At 36.4% G+C, this 24,247-nt stretch overlaps 1 protein-coding gene across 3 annotated transcripts in view; it reads right to left on the bottom strand.

Annotated features, from left to right (window-relative positions):
* Positions 1 to 253: 253 nt before the first annotated feature.
* HMCN1 (hemicentin 1) overlaps positions 254 to 24,247 on the bottom strand; it is a 540,104-nt gene continuing 516,110 nt past the window's right edge. Inside the window, exons 102-106 of one of the 3 annotated variants that reach the window (XM_024976236.2) lie at positions 22,627 to 22,755; positions 20,377 to 20,727; positions 16,709 to 16,828; positions 3,182 to 3,308; positions 254 to 1,672 (exon numbers count right to left, since the gene is read on the bottom strand). In XM_024976236.2, the coding sequence (XP_024832004.1) occupies positions 1,306 to 1,672; positions 3,182 to 3,308; positions 16,709 to 16,828; positions 20,377 to 20,727; positions 22,627 to 22,755 (1,094 nt within the window). In that variant the 3' untranslated portion in view covers positions 254 to 1,305. The remainder of the gene's footprint in view (positions 1,673 to 3,181; positions 3,309 to 16,708; positions 16,829 to 20,376; positions 20,728 to 22,626; positions 22,756 to 24,247) is intronic. The other 2 variants (NM_001192537.3, XM_010813560.4) reach the window with 2 other exon arrangements.

Below are 24,247 nucleotides of genomic sequence, written 5' to 3'. Positions count from 1 at the left end.
GAGTTGGACACGACTGAGCGACTGAACTGAATGGACTGTGAGATGTAGAAGGTGTGCCGTTTTCGCCATTGATTAGCTGTGTTATCTTAAGGAAGTTACATAGGTTATCTGAACCCCAGGATGTGGACGTACAAAATGTGAGTAATACTACTTCAAGAGTTGTGATGATTAAATCATGATATGTATGACACATACGTGTATGTATGTCTATAAATTTTAATGCTTGTTATGAGTTCAAGAAATCAAATTTAGGTTTTTAAAAAGTTAAGAAAAAGGATGTGAAAATTTTATTTAGGCAGGTTTTACTGGAACAATTTTTTTTTTTATAAAATAACTTTATAAAAGAGTCCATCAAGATATTATAAAGAAAATACACACTAAGGTAATATATGTACACTTCATAAAAATTCAATACATCTCGGCAATTGCTTCCAGAGTCTGTTACCACCATGTACAGTGTATTGACGTTTAACATTATGCTAATTTGAACATACAAGGTTTTCAGGAAAAACAAAACTGTCCCATTGGTGTTTCAAAAAATTGTTTCCAATTGACAGGAAAATTTAAAGAATGCTAAAATGTAAAATTTATGGTGCTAACTGAATGGAAAGCCATGTCAAAAATGTTAGAGCAAAGACCCATGCCATAATCACTGAGGACAAATATATTTTTTTCTATTATTATAACTGGTTCAGCTGGTTCCACAAAGTTACTGAAAATAATATTCTTATTTTGGATGCTCAATCAAGGTAAACATCATTTGGTATTAAAAAGCTTTCTAGAAGCTGTACTATACTTCTATAATGCATGGTATATCTTTCCTTTTTAAAGTGAAAATAAGTATGTAAGTCCTATTATTAATATAAAGTATTAATACTTAAAAAAGTATCTTCATAAGTTACTTAGTAAGCTTTGATCAAAACACACAGCACCTAGCTTTATTATTCTCAAAATGGTTAAATGCTGAAATTCACTTGGCTTTGATTTTTTTTTCTTCTTTACAAAATTATCTTAGCTACTATGTTACTATAAAACATTGCTGATGGGTCCTGTTAAATGTTCAGATAATCCTTGCAAAGGAACTGCTCCAGTGTAATAAATAAAGAAAATACTACAAGACTTTCTAGATCTTACCAAAAGATATGACCATGGTGGGATCATGAAAATACCTCAACACTACCAAGGAAGGCACACAAAACAGAGCACAGCACCGTTTTCAACTTGCAAAGATTGCAACTGTTCAGGGAACTTAATTCCCATGGTAAATGTGGCTTACTTATGTGGATTTACGCTTGGGAGAGCTGCTTAGTACGGATAGGCAGACACAGCTATATAAACTATGAACGTGGTCTGATACTCAACGGTCCCATTGGCACCGTAGGATAAGGCTCGAACCCGCATGCGGTAGGTCTCTGGTTCCTGTAGTGGTCGTATTGTGTACACCACTCCTTTCAGGTTTTCATCCCTTAAGGCAAAGGGAACAGTCTGTTCCTCATCTATCATGAGGAAAGTTGTCCTGGGATGCATCACTCCATCTTGAGTGTATGCAACCAGCCGGATCAAATCTTGATTGGCAGCTATTCCAAACGGGAGGGAGACGAGTTTGTATTCCAAGGCATATGGACTCAAGGCACATTCCAAATCATTGGGTGGACAGTTCTTGAGACAGAACCTAAGGACAATAATCACATGAAATATATAAAGTTATCATGGCTTGGAAGCAGGAGAAGGCATGATGCAGGTGATCACGATCCATGACAATTTGGGGGCATTAAAGGCAGGAGACAGTCTGACTGCAAAATACTAAGGTTCACCCCATGGTCTGTGTTATTAACTGAAACCAGATGCCAGATGCCGATGAGAGTGTGCTGGTCTAGAGTCGTATATTTCTCTCAGCTCCATTAAAATCAGAAGCTTTTGAACCACAGAAAAAAGTACCACAGAACATCTTTAAAGTGAAAAGCCAGTTTTGGAAAGAGAAACATCTGCATATATATTGGAAACAAGGACTTCTTAAAGGAGAGGACTACAAATGACTTTAAAATGTTAACATCTACCCTAAGACTATTTGAAAGCAGAAATAGAATATATTGATATTGGTTTATTTTTCTAAAAATAAATAAAAGGTCAATTACAACTCCAAAAAAAACAACTTTCTTTTCGGTATTTGCTTTCCACATCATTTTAGATTAAAAATAGTATATTTTCTTTTTCCAGAGCCCACAGCAGTTGTTTGAGTCGTCATGACTTTGAACTTGTGTGCCCCAAATCACTGGTAATAAAGAGTAAAACAAAAAAATGCACAAAGGACCATGTTCTGAAGATACAGATTCTCAAAGTATTTTTAAAAGTCTGATAAGTCTGTAATTTTTATCTTCCCCTTCCCTATTCCCCTCAGACAGATTACAAATAGGTTTTGGATGAATCCTGGGCAGCGCACACTTGACCATGTTACAGTAACATGGGAGTCACCACTGAGAGGAAAACAAAGTGAGATCCAACCAGAGTTCGGTTTCAGAACTACCTCCTTATTAGTGGAGCCTATTCACGATGGCCATTATCTCATTTTCCAAGCACCCCCCCAACTTGGTACCTAAACGGAGTGCAATGTTTCTGTAAGGGGAGGGAGAGAACAAAGCAGTTTATTCAAAACCAGAAAAGACAGTGTTTCAGACAGCAGAATATGTAAACAAGATGAGATGTGAATGAACAGACAGACTACTGACTCATCCTTGGTCTCCTCCACACTCCCATGGAGTCATGATGACTCATCACTGTAACAGCCGTGGTACCTCTTAGAGCCAGTGCTCTAAAAGCAGAGAGCCCTGAAAACCCTGAGGCAACACCAACAGAAAAGACAATTTCAAAGATGGGTCGGCTCTATCACCCTATAAAATGCTCCCTGCTGAGGAGGGATTCTAGATGTTGCCTGGTGCATTACACACTGAGCAGACTTGTTCCAGGAAACCCTGGCAGCTCAAAGCTGGCAATCGCTGCTGCAGGATGAATTCGTTTGTTTGCCCACTCTCTGAAGAAGGAACACACAGTAAACCCCTAGCCCCTGAGGGATTACTGACTTCCTGTGAGTGAGAAACATGACTGCAGACAGGGCTTGTTGGTCAAGGAGAGAGAGGCAGGAGGATTTTCAAAAGCATGCCTGGGAAGAGAAAGCAAGACATACCCTGACACAGGATCCCGTTGGTAGTCAGGTGGACAGGGTGTCTCAATGCAACGGTAGCTTCCTCTCATGTTGAAGCACATGCGATTCGGCCCACAGCGCACATTCTGTTCCAGACACTCATCAATATCTACAACAGCACAAGAAACAGATAGCATCAGCAAATAAGGTCAGAAGAGGCCATCAGGGCAGGCATTGTGGATATTTGCCTGGAATACTGAGGGTTAGCTTTCTCCTCCCCAAGAATGAACTTGGTTCATAGCTGCACCTAAGCTTTTTCACCCACCAAGTGGGGATTTTGATTTTTGGTGTGCTGTTTCCAGACTGATTGTTCTGAGGTTAAGTTTTTTAAAAATCACGTGAAAAGACATTGAAAAATAAGGGCTATGAAAGTAGAAGGGAAGCTACAAAGAAAAAAAATTTTTTTTATACTTGGGAAATAGAATGCATTTGAGTTTTGTAAAGCCAATAATTCTTTAAATTCACTAAAAACAAGCTAAAAATTTAAAAGACACATGTGAACCTTTCTTGGAGTGAAAAATCTCTTTATAACATGAATGATCCTTGATCTTTCCCTAATATTTTGTAGGGTCAAATTACTGGGTGGGAGGATGGGTAGTAGAAATTTAAAGAAGTTATACATTCAAGGAAGACTTGTGGAGACTTACAGAATAAAGGGAAAAAACAGGATCAAATAGATGACCCAAGAACCATAATTCAAGTTTGATTGAATCTGAACTATGTAGAATCCATCCTCAGTTGTTATAGGTAGGGTACTCTCCCTAGGATATTGGGGAAACATGCAAATGCAATGCTCTTTGTTTTCTACACAAAGTTGTTAAAAAAAAAAACACATTTAAATCATTAAAATTAAAAAGCATCAAGATAAAGCCAAAAGAAACGTTTTTTTCAGTTCCCTGAAAATGAGTGTTTCTAAGCCATGATTTTAAACTTGAGGTCCATATTTAAGCATTAGGGGATCCGCAAATGAAACCATTTCTGTACACTGAGTATGTAGGTATGTGTGTGCGAGTTAGCGAGAGAGATGAAGCAAGACTCAGATTGACTGACTTTTCTGGATAAGAGGGCCTATAGAGTTCAACATAATTTAAGGGATGTTGAGGCCCCAAAGTTAAGAATCATATTTTATAGCAATAGTTTCAAACTGTGGTATCTGTATTCCCCTGGTAGTACCTGAAAACTCCCAGCAGTTATGACAGCAGGCAACTATTTCAGGGAATTAATTTCCGTTCAAATTAAAAAACCTTTTTCTTATTGAAGTATAGTTGATTTATAATGCTGTTAATCCAATGTACAGCAAAGTGATTCAATTATACATATATACATATATACTTTTTCAGATTATTTTTTTTTAGTTTATTACAAAATATTATGTATAGTTCCCTATGCTATATAGTAGATCCTTGTTGGTTATCAATTTTATATATAGTAGTATGTATATGTCAGTCCTAATTTCTCAGTTTATCCCTCCCTCCAACTCCCTTTTCCCTCTGCTAATCATAAGTTGCTTTTCTATGTCTGTGGGTCTATTTCTGTTTTGTATGAAAGTTCATTTGTATCTTTTTTAGATTCCACATATAAGTGATATCACATGTTACTTCATCTTTCTCTGACTTCTCTTAGCATGGTAATCTCTAGATCCATCCATGTTGCTGCAAATGACATTATTTTATCCTTTTTTATTCTTTTTATGACTAATATTTCATTGTATATATATGCCACATCTTTATCCATTCATCTGTCAATAGACATTTAGGTTGCTTCCATGTCTTGGCTGTTGTAAACAGTACTGCTATGAACATTGGGGTGAATGTGTATTTTCAAATTATGGTTTTCTCTAGATATATGCCCAGAAATAAAGCTGCAGGAGCTAAAAAAGCAGGATAGCTCTACTTTTAGCTTTTCAAGGAGCCTCCATGTTGTTCTCCATAGTGGCTGTAACAGTTTACATTCCCACCAACAGTGCAGGACGGCTGCTGCTTCTCCACACCCTCCCCAGCATATATTATTTGTAGACTCTTGGATAATGGCCATTCTGGGTGGTGTGAAATGATAACTCATTGTAGTTTTGATTTGCATTTTTCTAATCATTAATGATACTGAGCATCTTTTCATGTGCCTGTTGGCCACCTGTATATCTTCTTTGCAGAAATGTTTATTTAGATCTTCTGCCCATTTTTAGGAAAACGAGCTGTTTATATATTTTGGAGATTAATCCACTGTCAGTCACATCATTTGAAAATATTTTCTTCCATTCTGTAGCTGGTCTTTTACATTTTGTTTATGGTTTCCTTTGCTGTGCAAAAGTTTTTAAGTTTATTTAGATCTCATTTAAAAAATTTTTCTTTTTAATTTAAATTTTTATTTTCATTACTCAGGAGATGGATCCAAAAAGATATTGCTGCTATTTATGTATCCTGCCTATGTTTTCCCCAAAAAGTTTTATGATATCTGGTTTTACATTTAAGTTATAATCCATTTTGAGTTTATTTTTATGGTGTTAGAGAATGTTCTAATTTCACTCTTTTACATGTGTTTGTTCAGTTTTCCCAGCACCACTTATTGAAGAAACTGTATTTTTGCTATTGTACGCTTTTGCCTCCTTTGTTGTAGATTAACTGACCATAGGTGTGTTGGTTTGTTTCTGAGCTTTCTCTCCTGTTCCATTGATCAATATTTCTATTTTTGTGCCAGTACCACATTATTTTGATGACTATAGCTTTGAGTATAGTCTGAAGTCAGGGAGCCTGTTTCCTCCAGCTCTGTTTCACTTTCTCAAGATTTCTTTGGCTATTTGAGGTCTTTTGTGCTTCCATACAAATTTTAAAATTTCTTATTCTGTGAAAAATGCCATTGGTAATTCAACAGCAATTGCATTGAACATGTAGATTGTCTTGGATAGTATGCTCATTTTGACAATATTGATTGTTATAATCCAAGAATATTGTATATCTTTCCTTCTGTTTGTGTTATCTTTGATTTCTTTCATCAGCATCTCATAGTTTTTAGAATACAGGTCTTTTGCCTCCTTAGGTAGGTTTATTCCAAGGTATTTTATTCTTTTGATGCAATGGTAACTGTTAGTGTATAGAAAAAGAAAGTATTTCAGTGTATTAACTATGTCCAGCAATTGTACTGAAATTACTGAGCTCTAGTAATCTTATGGTAGCGTTTTTAGGATTTTCTAGGTATAGTATTCGGAGAAGGCAATGGCAACCCACTCCAGTACTCTTGCCTGGAAAATCCCATGGGTGGAGGAGCCTGGTAGGCTGCAGTCCACGGGGTCGCGAAGAGTTGGACATGACTGAACGACTTCACTTTCACTTTTCACTTCCATGCACTGGAGAAGGAAATAGCAACCCACTCCAGTGTTCTTGCCTGGAGAATCCCAGGGACGGGGGAGCCTGGTCGGCTTCCGTCTATGGGGTCACACAGAGTCGGACACGACTGAAGTGACTTAGCAGCAGCAGCAGCAGGTATAGTATTATGTTATCAGCAAACAGTGATAGTTTTATTAGTCCTTTTCCAATTTGGATTCCTTTCATTTCTCTTTCTTCTCTAACATGTCTAGGACTTCCATAATTCTGTTGAATAAAAGTGCCAAGTGGATATCCTTCATCCTTGGCCTTGTATCTGAACTTAGAGGAAATACTTTCAACTTTTCACCATTGAGTAGGATGTTAGCTGTGAATAGGGCTTGTCATATATGGCTTTATGATGTTGAGGTAAGTTCCCCCTATGTCCACTTTATGGAGAACTTTATATCATAAATGGGTATTGAATTTTATCACAATAAACTGTGGAAAATTCTGAAAGAGATGGTAATACCAGACCACCTGACCTGCCTCTTGAGAAACTTGTATGCAGGTCAGGAAGCAACAGGTAGATCTGGAAATGGAACAACAGACTGGTTCCAAATAGGAAAAGGAGTATGTCAAAGGCTATATGTTGTCACCCTGCTTATTTAACTTATGTGCAGAGTACATCATGAGAAACGCTGGGCTGGAGGAAGCACAGGCTGGAATCAAGATTGCCAGGAGAAATATCAATAACCTCAGATATGCAGATGACACCACCCTTATGGCAGAAAGTGAAGAGAAACTAAAGAGCCTCTTGATGAAAGTGAAAGCAGAGAGTGAAAAAGTTGGCTTAAAGCTCAACATTCAGAAAACTAAGATCATGGCATCCGGTCCCATCACTTCATGGGAAATAGATGGGGAAACAGTGGCTGACTTTATTTTTTTGGGTTCCAAAATCACTGCAGATGGTGATTGCAGCCATGAAATTAAAAGACGCTTACTCCTTGGAAGGAAAGTTATGACCAACCTAGACAGCATATTCAAGAGCAGAGACATTACTTTGCCAATAAAGGTCCATCTAGTCAAGGCTATGGTTTTTCAGTGGTCATGTATGGATGCAAGAGTTGGACTGTGAAGAAAGCTGAGCACCGAAGAATTGATGCTTTTGAGCTGTGGTGTTGGAGAAGACTCTTGAGAGTCCCTTGGACTGCAAGGAGATCCAACCAGTCCATCCTGAAGGAAATCAGTCCTGAATATTCATTGGAAGGACTGATGCTGAAGCTGAAACTCCAATATTTTGGCCACCTTATGCGAAGAGCTGACTCATTTGAAAAGACCCTGATGTTGGGAAAGACTGAAGGCAGGAGGAGAAGGGGACAACAGAGGATGAGATGGTTAGATGGCATCAGTGACTCAATGGACATGAGTTTGGGTAGACTCCGGGAGTTGGTGATAGACAGGGAGGCCTGCTGTGCTGCAGTTCATGGAGTCGCAAAGAGTCGGACATGACTGAGTGAACTGACCTGAACTGAATTTTATCAAAAGCTGTTTCTGCATCTATTGTGATGATCATATAGTTTTTAATTCAATTTGTCACTGTGGTGTATCACACTGATTTGTGGATATTGAAAAATCTTGCATCCCTGGAATTTTAATCATAGTGTATGATCCTTTTAATGTAATGTTGGATTCAGTTTGCTAGTAATTTGTTTAATATTTTTGCATCTATATTAATCAGTGACATTTGTATGTATTTTTTCTTTTTTGTGGTATCTTTGGTTTTGGAGTGACAGTGGCCTCATTGAATGAGTTTGAAAGTATTCCTTCCTCTGCAAGTTTCTGGAATAGTTTCAGAAGATTTAGGTGTTAACTAGTCTATTAAAGCTTTATAGAATTTGCCTGTTAAGTCATCTGATATGGTATCTTTTGGGGGAGTTTTTAAAATCACAGATTCAATTTTAGTATTTAAAATTGGTCTGTTCATGTTCTCTTTTTCTTCATTTTTCACTCTTGGGAGATTGTACCTTTCTAAGAATTTGCATATTTCTTGTAGGTTGTCAATTTTATTGACAAATAGTTGCTTATAGTATGGGCCTTTTTATTTCTGTGGTGTTGACTGTAACTTCTTTCTCATTTATGATTTTATTGATTTGGCCTCTCTCCATGTTTTTCTGGATGAGTCTGGCTACAGGTTTATCAATTTTGTTTATCTTTACAAAGAATCAGCTTTTATTTTTATTTATTGCTTTTAATATTTTGACATTTTTATTTTTAAAAATTTTACTGTATAGTTGACTTGCAGTGTTCTCTTAGTTCAGGTGTATAGCAAAGTGATTCAGTTATACACATACATACATATATTCTTCTCTGAAGAACCACCTTTTAGTTTCACTCATCTTTACTATTGTTTTCTTCCTCTGTAATTCATTTACTTCTGATCTGATCTTTATGCTTTCTTTCCTTTTAATTAACGTTGGGTTTTGTTTTATTCTTTCTCTAGTTGCTTTAGGTGTAAAGTTAGGTAGTTTCAGATTTTTCTTGTTTCCTGACGTAAGCTTGTATAGCTGTTAACTTTTTTCTTAGAACTGCCTTTGCTGTGTTCCATGTTTTGGATCATCATGTTTCTGTTTTCATTTATCTCTAGGTATTTTTTCGATTTCCTCTTTGATTTCTTCAGTGATCCATTTGTTACTTAGTAGCACAATGTTAAGCCTCCATGTATTTCTGTTTTTTGCAGTTTTTTCTTGTAGTTGATGTCTAATTTCATAGTGCTGTGGTCAGAAAAGATGCTTGATAAGATTTCAGTTTTCTTCAATTTATTGAGGCTTGCTTTGTGGCCAAGGACATACTTTGATTGTACTTGTATAAGTACCACATGTCAATCCTGGAGAATGTTCCATGTGCACTTGAAAAGAATCTGTATTCTGCTGCTTTTGTATGGAAAGCTCTATATATACCAGTTAAGTTCATCTGGACTAATGTGTCTTTTAGGGCCTATGTTTTCTTATTGATTTTCTGCCTGGATCATCTGTCCATTGAGGTAACTGGGGTGTGTTAAAAGTCCTCCCCTAGTATTGTGTTACTGCTAATTTCTCCTTTTATGTCTATTAACGGCCTTGAATATGAGATTTTGATATAGCAGTCAAGGTATACACACAATTGTTTTAAGTTGCTGATTTCTTAATTTCAAATGCACTTCAAGTATCCTGAATTTTTAATCTCCTTCTCTCATGATTACTGGTTTCAATATCATATTTAAATGTAGATGATTTCTTGCATTGTGTTCCTATGTGTCCAATTGTGTATCCTATGGGTGCATGTATATTTACAATTGCTGTCTCTTCTTCTTGGATTGATTCCTTGATCATTACGTAGTATAGTTCTTTGTTTCTTGTAAAGTGTTTATTTTAAAGTCTATTTTGTCTGATACAACTGTTGCTACTCCAGCTTTCTTTTGATTTCTATATACATGGAATCTCTTAAACCATTCCCTTACTTTGTCTTCATGGCTTCTAGATCTGAAATGGGTCTCTTTTCAACAGCATATATATGGGTCTTGTTTTTGCACCCGTTCATTCATTTGTATCTATGTCTTTTGGCTCAAGCATTTAATCCATTTACATTTAAGATGGTTATCTATGTATGTTCTTATTGCCATTTTGTTAATTCTTTTGGGTTTGCCTTTGAAGGTCATTTTTTCCCCTCTTTTGTTCTCTTGTGATTTGATGGCTATGTTCAGTGTTTGGATTTCTTTTTCTTTTTTGTATATACTTATTACAGAGTTGATTTGCAGTTGCCTTGAAGTTTTGATACAGCAGTCTAGGTATACATACAATTGTTTTAAGTTGCTGATTTCTTAATTTCAAATGCACTTCAAGTATCCTGAAGTTTTACTCTCCTCCTCTCATGATTACTGGTTTCAATATCATATTTGAATGTGGATGATTTCCTACCTTTTGGGTAGGTTTGCCTTTACCAATGAGCTTTCCCATTTCCTAATTTGCTTGTTTCTAGTTGTAGACTTTTCTTTTCTGTCTAGAGCAATTCCTTTAGCATTTTTTTGTAAAGCTGGTTTAGTGGTAATGAGTTCCTTTGGCTTTTGCTTGTCTGTAAAGCTTTAGATTTCTCTGTCAAAACGTGAATGAGTCTTGCTGGGTAAAGTAATCTTGCATGTAGGTTTTTCACTTTCATCACTTCAAATATAATGTGCTACTCTCCTCTAGCCAGAGTTTCAGCTGAAAAATCAGACAATAGCCCTATGGGGGTCCCTTATATGTTATTTGTTGCTTTTCATATTTTCTGTCAGTTTGATTACAATGTGTGTGGGCATGCCTCCTTGAGTTGATCCTCAATGGTAGTTTTTGCACTTCCTGGGCTTGGGTTACTGTCTCCTTTTGCACATTAGGAAAGTTTTCAGTTATTATCTCTTCAAATATTGTCTCAGGCCCTTTCTCTCCCTTTTCTCCTTCTGGGACCTCTATAATGCAAATGTTGGTGCATCTGACATTGTCTCAGAGGTCTCTCAAACTGCCCTCATTTCTTCTCATTTTTTTCTTTATTCTGTTATGCAGTACTGACTTCCACCATTCTGTCTTCCAGCTCACCTATCCCTTCTGCCTCATTTATTCAGCTATTGATTCCTTCTAGGGTGTTTTCACTTCAGTTATTGTATTCTTCAACTTTTTGGCTGTTCTTTGTATTTTCTAACTCTTTGCTAAAAATTTCTTACAGGTTTTTGCACTGTGCATCCATTCTTTACCTGAATTTTTGGGTCATCTTTACAATCAGTACTCTGAGCTCTTTCTCAGGTAGATTGCCTATCTCCATGTCACTTAGTTGTTCTGGGGGTTTATCTTTTTCTTTGTCTAGAACATAATCCTCTGTTATCTCCTTTCACCGGGATTTTTCTTTCTTTTTTATTTTTAAAAATATCTTTGGTTGCCCTGGGTCTTCATTGGTGTGTGCAGGCTTTCTCAAGTTGCAGAGAGTGGGGGCCACTCTCTAGCTTGGTGCATAGGGCTTCTCGTCGTGGTGGCTTCTCTTATTGCAGAGCACAGGCTCTAGGCACATGGGCTTCAGGAGCTGCAGCACGTGAGTTCAGCAGTTGCGGCTCGTGGGCCCTAGAATCTGCAGGCTTCCGTAGTTGTGGCACATGGGCTTAGCTGCTCCATGGCATGCAGAATCTTTCTGGACCAGGGACCAAACCCGTGTTCCCTGCCTTGGTAGGTGGATTCCTATCCACAGTACCACCAGGGAAGTCTTTGTATAGATTTCTATTTTTATGTATGTGGAAGGTTAGTTATGTTTCTTGACCTTGGAGAAGTGGCCTCCGTGGGGGATGTCCTCTGTGTCCCAGCAGTACACTCCCCTTTTGTCACCAAAGGGCCAGGGACCAGGTGGTTCTAGGGCAGGTTCTGATCTGCATTTCTGGACTTGGTTCTGTAGGCTGCTGGACTGTAGTTTTTTTTGCTTCTGGTGTCTGCCCTCTGGTGGGTAGAGCTGGGACTTGATAATGACATAATGTGCTTTCTATTACTCCTTTTACAATAGAATTAGTTTTCCTCCAGGAATGAAACAGAACCATGTTTTATTTCAGTTAAATCTTAAACCTTGCCTTTTGACTCTGCAAACCAACTTCCAGTTATGATTTTTATCTGTTGGAAGTGTTCCATCTCCTTGACAAAATGAAATTGTCTCAGAATGAAGTGAAAAGCCCTTTAGGAAAATGTGAAAGAAATGTATCTTTGCTATCATAAAAAAATCCCATTCCCCTCCCATCCATATTCCAAATTTCATTTTAGCTTTAATTTTTATAGTGAACTCATACAGAAACACGGGGCCAGTGGACTGTTAGGGCCTATGACAATGGTGGCTTGGAGGCCAGAATCTAGATACACATTTATACACAGGAAGAACAGCTACCTCATCACATATTTCCATTGGCTGAATATGAATATATCGAATGTCAGAATCTAATATACAAAGTGTTTGTCCCTAGCTCCATAATAATATACACTTCCCATAGAAGAGCTTTCAAAAAGTATTTGAGCTTCTAAGAAGGTAACCCTTCTTTGTCTTCTATCACTATCTCTTCCGGAGTAAGTATCTTTAAGGCATTCAATCTGCTCACTTTGTTCACTCATTTTAGTCACTAGTCATAAAAAAAAGTAGCCAGAAAAGGTGGAGCAATCAGGCTATCTTTTGTTACCTGACAGTGTGGTAATATCTGGTTTTTGTAAGATATTATATAATTATATAACATATCATAAGATTAATTTAAATAATTGTATATAATATATAAAATTACAAAATATTATTTAAAAACTATTGTGATCAAAAATTAAAGTATAGGCTTTTCATAACAAATATTATTGCTACAAGAAAATTATACCAAGATCAGTTGAAAAACTTTCACAGGAACAGCTTTAGAATATATGAATGCATTTAACCAAATGCTTCTGGCTACATTTAAAAAAGTAATTCAGAATAAACATTTGACTTATAGAGAATATAAAGTAATTCAGATTCTCAGTAGACATGAATTGCTTCTTAAAAACTTGGATAGATAATTCATTTTGAAGGTAATGCCAACATAGAGTATTTTTACACTTTTAGAATTAGATTGTTGTTCAGTCACTCAGTTGTGTTCCACTCTTTGCAACCCCATGATTTCCCTGTCCTCCACCATATCCTGAAGCTTGCTCAAATTTATGTTCATTGAGTTCGTGATGCCATCCAACCATCTCATCCTCTGTTGTTGCCTTCTCCTCCTGCCTTCAGTCTTTCCCAGCATCAGGGTCTTTTCCAATGAGTTGGCTCAGTTCTTCCAAAGAATATTCAGGACTGATTTCCTGTAGGATTGACTGGTTGGATCTCCTTGAAGTCTACGGGACTCTCAAGAGTCTTCTCCAACACCACAGTTCAAAAGCATCAGTTCTTCAGCACTTAGCCTTCTTATGGTCCAACTCTCACATCCCTACATGACTACTGGAAAAACCATAGCTTTGACTATGTGGGCCTTTGTTAACAAAGTGATATCTGATTTTTAACACTCTTTCTAGGTTGTCATAGCTTTTTTTCCAAGGAGCAAGTGTCTTTTAATTTCATGGCTGCAGTCATTGTCCACAGTGATTTTGGAGCCCGAGAAAATAAAATCTATCACTGTTTCCTTTGTTTCCCCATCTATTTGCCATGAAGTGATGGGACCGGATGCCATGATCTTAAGATTTTGATTGATACAGGATGCTTGGGGCTGGTGCACTGGGATGACCCGGAGGGATGGTACGGGGACGGAGGTGGGAGGGGCGTTTAGGATGGGGAACACGTGTATGCCCGTGGCAGATTCATGTTGATGTGTGGCAGAACCAATACAATATTGTAATTAGCCTCCAAATAAAAAAAAAAAAAAAAAAGATTTTGATTGTTTGAGTGTTAAGCCCACTTTCACTCTCCTTTTTCATCTTCATCAAGAGGCTCTCTTTAGCTCCTCTTCACTTTCTGCCATAAGGGTGGCATCATCTGCTTATCTAAGCTTACTGATATTTCTCTTGACAATCTTGATTCTAGCCTGTGATTCACCCAGACTGGCATTTCACATGATGTACTCTGCATATAAGTAATAAGCAGTGTGATAATATTCAGCCTTGACATAATCCTTTCCCAATTTGTAACCAGTCCATTGTTCCATGTCCAGTTCTAACTGTTGCTTCTTGACCTGCATACAGGTTTCTCAGGAGGCAGGTAAGGTGGTCTGGTATTCCCACCTCTTTAAGAATTTTCCATAGTTTGCCAAGATCCACACAGTCAAAGGCTTTAGCATAGTCAGTGAAACAGAAGTAGATTTTTTTTCCTGGAATTCTCTTGCTTTTTCTATGATCCAACAGATATTGGCAGTTTGATCTCTGGTTTCTCTGCCTTTTCTAAATCCAGTTTGTATATATGGAAGTTCTCAGTTCATGTACTATTGAAGCCTTACCTAGCTTGAAGGATTTTTAGTATTACCTTGCTAGCATGTGAAATGAGTGCAATTGTGCAGTAGTTTGAACATTTTTGGCATTGCTCTTCTCTGGGATTGGCATTAGATTAGTGGGGTTTAACATTAGCATACAAAATTTTCAGTTTCTCCTCTCTGGTTTTGGGGAAAACTATACTTGGTCATGTTTTTGGTTTTCATTTTGCAATCTGATGACTTCTACTTTTGACTAGTTTCTGTCAATGTTCAATGTCAAGTTCACTTTAATATCCCTTTTATTATTGATATCTCTAACACTAATGTATAAAGCTTCAAAAATTCATCTGGGAATGAAACATAGTCTTTTGTTCCTCATAAATGCCTCAGACACTTTCTAAAGCCATAAAAGACTCCAAGTTATTCTTTAGAGTAGAGACTTCTTTAAAGGTTGTAATTGTTTTCTCTCATGTCCTTTTATAAAATCACAAAAATATGTAACTTGCTTAAATTGCAGACATTTTAGATGATGTCTGTTTCTGATTTGTGCACATTATTTTCCACTCTCTGGAGCACAAGTGAAAGTGGAAAAATGTTTTGAACTGAATGAGTGAAAAGGGCAACTAAAAAAACATACTGGCATAATTTAAAGGAGAAAAAATCCTCTAATGAGAATATGACATAATATAACCCTTAAAAATCTGGCTAAGGAGTTTGCAGTCCACTAGGTTATTCCAAATGCTTCAGTATCTATCCCCTTCCTTCCTTGATACCTGGTGCACCTGTAGAGAGAGTAATGGTAGTGTTGTACACTGCCTCCCTTCAGAAGGATTCGTGGGGTGAAGAGCTGGAGAAAGTTGTAAGCTATGGACAATGTAAGCACTCTTACATCTCTCTGCTGCCACACTACAATCACTGGTGTTCACAGCATCACAGGAGAAACCAAGGACCATTCTAAACATCATGAAATCTGTGATCCAGTCCTGCCCTTGTTCTTGATGGTTATAGGACACTGAGACTCACATAATCACTCTGAGAATTGGTTTTATCATCTCTAGAATGGGTCCGAATCATTGTTCTTGACAAAGCTATACTGCTGATTAAAATGAGCTAACAGTTGTTTCAGAAAAATGGAAAACTATAATGTAGATACGTTATTCCAGTATTTCAAAACTTAGTAAAATGTTCTTCCTAGGGCAAGCTTTTCATAAATGTTTGGTGAAGGATGACTGGAGCAGAGTTTATTATTGCATTCACATGATCAGTGGGGGCTCTGAGGGAGTATATTGGGTGAATGGGGTAAGTAAGAGTGGGGAGGCTCATAGTAACCCAGGTGAAGCTACTGTCCGTCCTGTTCTTGCTTCCAGAACACATTTCCATGAGCTGCATCCTAGCAAATGTTTTGTAAAGGAAAGTCTTTCATGCAGGACAGAGATGAATAAAATTCAGAGCTTTTAAAGACCTATATAATATTCTTAGGTTTTTTTTTTTTTTGTCCATAGAATTAGTTTCTTAGATTTTGATGATTTATGTAAATTAATACATTTTTTCTCTAAGTATACATTGCAACATACTACATTTCATCAAAATACAATGCTCCTTTCACATTTTTGAGATTGATTTTTTTTTTCTTTCTGCCATCACTACATATTGTCTAGAACTCCGCTGTAACACCTAGTAATAGAATTTTGTATGTTGATTAAGCACTTGTTTGCATGTCTGTATCCACTAGACTCTAAGATCATAAAGGAAATAGTGTATATTATTCACCTGTTTTAACCTACTGCATCCAGAATTTCTAGAAAATGATTGGTATTCATCATTCGATTCAAAAAATGAATGAGTTAATCACCCACTGATCACTAAAACAAAGTATAAAATAATGCCTAACACTGAAGTACATTTACTGAGCATTCATCCCATTTCTCCTTTCTTCGTAGCTGGATTGTAAAACGTGTCTGAAGAGATCTAGTTCCTTTTAGTTTTAAATATATATGATATGAACTGATTTAGGCATTCCTGTGTGCCTTCTTCTAAGATCATACCAAAAATGTTTCTCAAATTTTCCTTTGCTTAATTGCCGCCTTCTGCTTTTCCTGCTTGCAAAAGCAATGATTAAAGATAAGTCTGACCCATGCGAATGTGAAGGGAAAGGAATCAACTAGAAGAATAATTATTCAAAAAAAAGACATTTCTCACACTATGCTATCTATATTGGTTTTAAGTTAAGTTGCAGCACTAAATGTCCCAAAGTTTTCTCACCTTGACATGTCTTTCCATTGAGCATGAGCTGATAGCCAGGTGGACAGATACACTGATAGCTCCCAAAGGTATTTTTACACTCATGCTGGCAGGTGTCTGTATTTTCACATTCATTAATATCTGTGCAGAAAGAAAGCAGAATATGTAAGTACAAAAAACAAAGGCAGAAACTGTGACAGAATCAACTATAAACAAGCTTTTGACATACAGTAGACAACTTAGTGATTTTATACTCATCTATTTAAAAAGGCTCAAAGTGGTTTCATATCAGGATTTGTTTTTAATGGAGTCCAATATAAGCTGTCCTATATTATAAAATATGAACACCTCTTTTGTGTATAAATGTATTTGAACTGAAACCCCAACCTAGCCAATTTCAATGTTACTTAATTAAGATTAGAACAACAGATGAAACAGAACTGTGCAAGATCCCAAACTACTAAAGTGCTAAACTCTTGACAGAACAGTAGAATTTACCTAAAAGATAAAGTTTCTAATGAGATTAACTGGAAAAAGAAATATTCTTTTCTATTTTATTTAAACTGTAGTTGCCTCTCCAACAGCCATGTGTAACTTTCCCATATGCAGATATCATTTAGTGGAGGTGGTTTTATCTTTGCAATAGGAATATTTATCCAGCTTATACAATTATAAAGTATTTCACTAATGACAACTGCATATACATAGTTGCTATGTTACTTTGGGCCAGCCACTTAACTTCTCAAGATCTCAGTTGCTTCTTCTGCCAAGAGGAGTCATAGACACAATCTCCTTACTTTCACAGGTTTGTTGGAAGGTGCAAATATAATAAGATATGAACATTTTATGAACTATAAAGAGCTAATCTACCTGCTATTACTAAACAAAATTAAGAAAACAGTAATAAAAAGGACAGATAGAAAGATAGTTTAAAATTAATTGCTATTTGCTTTCCGAATCAGGGATGGGATTTGAGAGGCCTAGATTTACTGTCCCAACTGTGTTTTGCCTAATAGTAAAATCTGCCAACCAGTGTTAGAAGAAAGAGGAGAAGATGGTATGAAATGGGGGCAGTAGGGCTGTGGGCTGGAAGTGAAGGGAAGAGAAAGTGAAAACTTGGAGATGACTCAGAGCAAAAAAGAACCTGTTCATTCTGCAGATGCTCAGATTATAACTGCAATGATTCAAGCTGTTAATGACAAATACTCATCAAATATTTGTCATTGTTTTTGCCCCATTTTAGTTACCCAAAGCATTCACAGCTGCACTTGAGTTATTTTAACATTTTCCCTTTATAATCTGCTTTAACAAAAATGACAACAGAAATGTAAATCATGTTGAACTCCAAGTAGTTTAAAGTGGCCCTAAGTGTGATTTCTATGTTCAGAAGCAATGTTTCATTCATTTTCCCTAAAAAGCTTTGGAATAAATTCCTTAAAAAGCTAAATTTTAGCCCAAGTCTAACAAAATGCCATGGTGTTAATCTGAATTTTTTGTAATCTGTCTAGCCCAGATGGTTAATTAAAGAAAGACATTTCGTGTTTACTGCAAGTTGCTTGTTACATAATTCCAAAGCTGTCTGCAGTCATAGTGTGAATTTCTTTATTAGTACAAACACCATAAAATATTCACTGTATTTTAAGAAATATTTCTAAGCCTATTCAGTGGTCCCCAATAAAACTTAAATATCCAGTAATTAACTAGTTATAGAAGTTAACTTTAGATTCTCCAAGACGGGTCCTCACTCTGAAGTAGTAACTGCCTTACACAGTAGATTGTTTTGGGAATGTAATTCACATAAATATGTTAGTGTAATATAAACACAGAGACAAAACATTCATAAGACTTTACTGATGAAATTACAGGGCATAGATTGTGGTAGAGAAAAGGAGACATGGTTACCAATCAAGGACACTTTCTTAAAATGACTTGGACCTTCAGATGATTTAGAAATCAACTAGATGGTGTATGGTGTGGGGAATATTGTTTCCCTCATTTATGAAAGCATAAGCAAAGATTTTTGGTGTAGAAGAAAAGAGTTGTCTGAAACAAAGGCAGACAGTGGGATGTTAATAGGATATGAAAACTTCTCAGTGGGAATGACTATTTGGGAGAAACTTAGAAAAACGAAATGTTAGATGTTAATTCTATGGAAAGTAAAAAGTTTCACTAGTAAATAGGTCAAAATTGTGGGCATAAAAAATTACCAATGGGAAAAAAAAAACCCAATAAGAACAGTTTGAAGCAGGCTGAGAGCAATGTTTGATATCCTGCCGAGAACAGTAGAGTCCACAGGCTTAGTATTAATAATTAAGTAGTATTTGACCATATGTGGAAAAATGTTGAGAGTTGTTAATGAACGTATGAATGTTTCACATTCAATAAGTAAAAGAAACGAGCACTGTCCACAATTCAGGGAAGATGATCACAGGTAGAAAATTCCATATACATCATATTAAGCTTTAGGTACTTCAAGACAGCAGATAGAAAAGTTCTGGGAACATTTGGGGCTAAAGGATAAAGGCTTGAAAGTGTAAGGATCTCGAGGGTTTGAAGGTCCAGCAGAGGGGAGGTGATGTGAGAAGCTGAGTCCACCTAACGGTGAGAGAGGACACATGTCAAAGACTACGATGCAGGAACAGGACTTGGAGAAGGGCAGGAAGAGAAATGACAAAAACTGAAGTCAGATGGTATTCTTTAAGTACTTAAAAAAAAATGTTTAACAGAGAGCACATTTGGGAGAGAATAAATGAAGCATAGAATACCTAAGAAAAATGCAATACCATGAGGTTGGCATAGGGGTCTTTAAATTTAAACAGAATTTCATTCTTTCCCCTCTTGCCTCCCCGCTCCCTTTCTTTCTTGTTTTCTCATTTCTTTGACCAAACTGCAGGGCTCATTTGTGCTTGCTAATTCCTCTCAGTGTATAGTTCCATGACATGCAAACTGTGGATACTCACAGAAAATTGAATTATTTGAACAACAGATGGAATTGTTTGCAGTTTAACTGAAGACAGGGTCTTCATTCTGGAGTTGGAAATTACACTTCACTTTTGTAAACAAATTAAGTTACAGACTTGTAAATGTAAAGGTACTGAAAGCACACAATTTAGAACAATGGAAAAAAGTTTTGTCCTGACTTACATTATCTTTTCAGTGACTCACATATATACAAAATAAATCAGAGAAGCTCCACGGGGAGTGTGGGACTACAGTCAGGGCAGTGTTGTATGTTCATACAGAGCAAGCAGTTGACACAGTAGCAGAGCGTTTCCCTTTAAACCCACTGCTTTAGCATCCGTCAGAAAAAACCATAATCTGCTAGTACTGTATTACGGTGGTAATATGCATATTCTCTTTCTTTAAAAAACCATATTCTGAATGCCACTGCACTTTGCTTCTATATAGCATTAAATTTAGTAACACTTTCAGGGTCAATAAAAAAAAGAGAAATTGCCAACATAAAACAGGAAACGATCAGAATGTACACATGTAAATACATTACTCATTTGAGAAAACTGGCAATTGGTGTAGGTGCCAGAGTAAATGTCCTGAAGCTTTGAGTCATCCCATATCTGAAATCAGGTGTAGTTCACTGCACCCAGACTCTCACGGGTGCTGTACGTATGCTCAGACTTTGGTCCATAAGAGAACCCACAGAAAGGAAATGGAATATGGCTGACATTTACCTACACATGTGTCAAGGCTCGCCTCAGAGCCTTCGGGGCAAGTTTTCCTAATAGTCCTTCTAGTCCTGGAGAGAGATGTTCTGCTGTTCCTATACTCTGAGTAGGAGCTGTAGAGATGTGAGTACTGTCTGTAATGCTGTTGAGGTTGATAGTTGTTTCTCATGGGGGAGAAGCGTGCAAGGTTATAGCTACTGTATTGATTGCCATAATTTGGCAGCCTCTCCAGTCCAGCGCAAGATTTCCCGTCCCCTAACAAATGTTGTCCTGGTGGACAGATACACTTGAAGCTGCCAGGGGTGTTGAAGCACTGATATGCACAAGGCTTAGGCACTTGTTCACATTCATTAATATCTGCTCGTGTGCCATGATACATAAAAAAGAGAAAAAAAAAACACAACATACACACATATACACACAGAAAACACAGGAATAAAGAATCAGTCTGTGAAACAAACTGAAAACATTATGTTACCTTCCAAAGCTGGGAATACAGTAATTTTTCAACTGCTGTAAACTTTTGAAAAAGCTTTCATCATTAAGATATAACTATATAGAGAGATTCTATGATTCTCCCTAAACACTGCTTTACAGTAGAAACAAATAGGATTACAATGGAAAATGTGGTCTTGAACCCAGAAAAACTAGAGTTCAAAGCTAATATAGATCTTACTTTCGTTGGTGAAGAATGCAATCATATCTCTAGTTAGAGTTTAATTATACTTTTGATCACTTAGTGCTTCTAATCTTTCATATAAGTTTCAGATGCAGGAATATTGGTACAACTACAGTCAGCTTTATTTTCCTTTTTTCTTTTGAATCAATAATTACTCATGAATAATCATGCTAAGCACATTTTCTTAACAAAAATTAAAAAGAAGGAAATGACACAAAATCATTCTTCCTAAGAAACTCACAAAGTTCAAAAATGAAAGCTATCCTTCTTTTCTAGATCAACAGAGTATGTACTCACAACACTTCTTATAAAGTGAATAAATACCAGAGATCAAAACCAAATTCTTTAATTCATTACCAAAGTGCCATGAAAGAAAACAACTAGAATAAAGTAGTAAATTTTGCTTTAATAATTATTTCAGTAGGCAAAAGTTAAAATTAGCATTTTTAATCTCTTTAAGGCAATGGCCCTACCTTCTTTACAAATTTATCCCCCAGCCCAATTGCTGACATTCAGCTTCAAGTCAAACAAGTGAACAGCTGAACATATTTTATTCTGCTAGGTCACTGTAATAATAACTTATCAAAATGTTAAATTATATATAAATTACAATACCTAAATAGAAGACTAAAATTACATACATTTCTATTAAACAGTATTTATTTTAAAAGAGTTCATAATAATGATACTACTATAAACATTTGCTATGCACAAAGTACTGTGCTAGGAACTACATCACGACAGTACTAAATTTTTATGGAAGAATTCACTATAAAGACAGGACAGGCTATAAGGACAGGTTGTCTCTTAAATAGATAAACAAGGCATCTAATTTAAAAAGTATAATAGCATGCAAACCAGAAGCCAGTAATTAAAAGCTCAACACAAGTTTTTTGCTGCATGTAAATGTAAATATTCTGAGGTAGAATATTTTATAGGTCAGTTTCTTGATTATAAATGTGTTAATTTTAAAAAAGCATATGGTTACCTTCTTGAAGATATTTTCTATCTACTTGCCTTACTTTACACTCAATTATAACTAAGATGGAAACAAATAGGCAATTGGAAGAATTAAGTGAGACTCTTAGCACTGGGAATGGTATATAGCATGTGCTAAATATATGGTAGATAAAGTGCTAATTACCAATTCACTTAAAATGTGTTCACATTTTAATCCCTCATAACTAAACGTTCATAGTACATACAATTATACTTCACATTCAAATAAAATGTATCTATACAAACATATCATGTGCATAGCGAGACAATCAATGGGATAATCTTCATAATTAAGTTGTCATGGTAATTATACCACACCTCACTTTGGTATGTGTAGTTTATAGTAAGCTTTCTGTAAGTAGTTATTATTACCATTTGAAAGTCAGTGTAAGTTGAACTCAATATGAAGTCTCTAAGAAGTAATTCAAACTGTGTAATGGATTACTTAAACCAACTTACTCTTCTAAATGTAGCAAGAAAGCATTTGAAAACACAGTGGTCCTAATCAAGTTGGTAGGTAGGGGTGGTTAATTGTATTAACAGTTTTATTAACTTGATAAGAGTTTCTTTTAACTTACCCAAACAGGGTCTTCCAAGTCCTTGAGACCGGTACCCTCTTGGACACACACAACGATAGCTGCCTCTTGTATTCTCACATATCTGGTTATATCTGCACTGATGGGTCCCATCTTTACACTCATCAACATCTATGAACATGGAGGCAATAAAAAGCAATAACATTTCCTCTTTCAAAACCTGAGGTCACTATATTTAAAATGAACATTTTAATTGTTTAGAATGCTGCATTTCTTACCATGTGATTGAACCCTGCATTCAGAAAAGCTGGGTTCAAGTCCCAGCTCTGTCACTTACTAGAAAGCTTAGTTGCTCAGTTGTGTCCGACTCTTTGTGACCCCATGGTCTGTAGCCAGCCAGGCTCCTCTGTCCATGGGGATGCTCCAGGTAAGAATACTGGAGTGGGTTGCCATGCCCTCCTCCAGGTCACTTGTTAATTGGCTTCTTTTCCTCTTTCTGCTCCCTACTATGGATAGAGTTTTGTTCTCAGCTTTCTCTTCCCTTCTCTATACCCCTCCTCCTTTTGCCATCGTATTTATTTTATTGACTCTAATGAGCTTCCTGATGTAGATCTAGAGCAGTAGTACCACACTGCTTCTCATCTACAGACTCAGATTTCTAGCTGCTAGCTGGTCATCTCCATCGCCATATTTTACTAGAACTTCAAACTCGGCATGTTCAGAGTATCATTACTCTTATCATTACTCTCATTTATGATAACAGCATTCTGTTTCCCCCAAACTGTAAACATCAGAGTTATCTTTAATTTATTCCCTAAACTTCTAAGATTGAGTAATTCTACTTCCTTTGAACAAAGCCATGTATCCCCGTTTTCCATTTTCATGTAACTATATTTTTGCTATAGCTTCTTAAACAGTCTTCTGATCTTTCAGCTTATGTCTAATTAATCTTATACATAAACTAGAGTCAATATTCTTAAAAATACAGTTACACATAACTATATATGATGCTATGAATTGGCTATTCGTAGGAATTTAGAAAAACATTTACCTATATCCATATTGCTGAAAACAGTCTTTGCAATCTGATAGTCCACTCTCCCATTTAAAAAAAATTATACTAAATCTCCTTGTATCTCAACAAAGACCAACAAGTGGTCACTACTCCTTCATTTATATCTACAATCTCCCCTCTCTATTATTTTGAAACAAATCCAAGGCATATTTTAACTTTATTAATGTTTCATTTCAAAATTCTTTTTTCCCCCCATTTTTAAAATGAGAAACTTCTGTGTTTCTCAACAGAAACTCAAATTTCTGTGTCATTTCAAGACTTGTTCAAGATCAGATAGCTGTTAAGTAGGACGAATTTTAACATGTTCTCAGAAACTCCAGCTCTTTCCCCCTCATACAGGGCCATTTTTCTTTCCTTTTACTATCACTTCCACATACTGACATCCCATTCGAGGATAATTTAAATATGATCACTTCCATGACATGGCCGTTAGTCACTCCTATTAGATATGAACACTCTTTTGAGTACTCTTACACAATTTTATCTGTACCTCTTTTTTTTTTTTTTTAATAAACTTTCTTTAATTTTTGGCTGTGCCGGGTCTTCGTTGCTGTGCACGGGCTTTCTCTGCCTGTGGGAAGCGGAAGC

Source organism: Bos taurus, chromosome 16 (assembly GCF_002263795.3).
Source record: "Bos taurus isolate L1 Dominette 01449 registration number 42190680 breed Hereford chromosome 16, ARS-UCD2.0, whole genome shotgun sequence".
Lineage (NCBI taxonomy): Eukaryota > Metazoa > Chordata > Mammalia > Artiodactyla > Bovidae > Bos > Bos taurus.
Note: the sequence above shows the minus strand (reverse complement) of the source record. Positions and strands in the feature narration are given on the sequence as shown.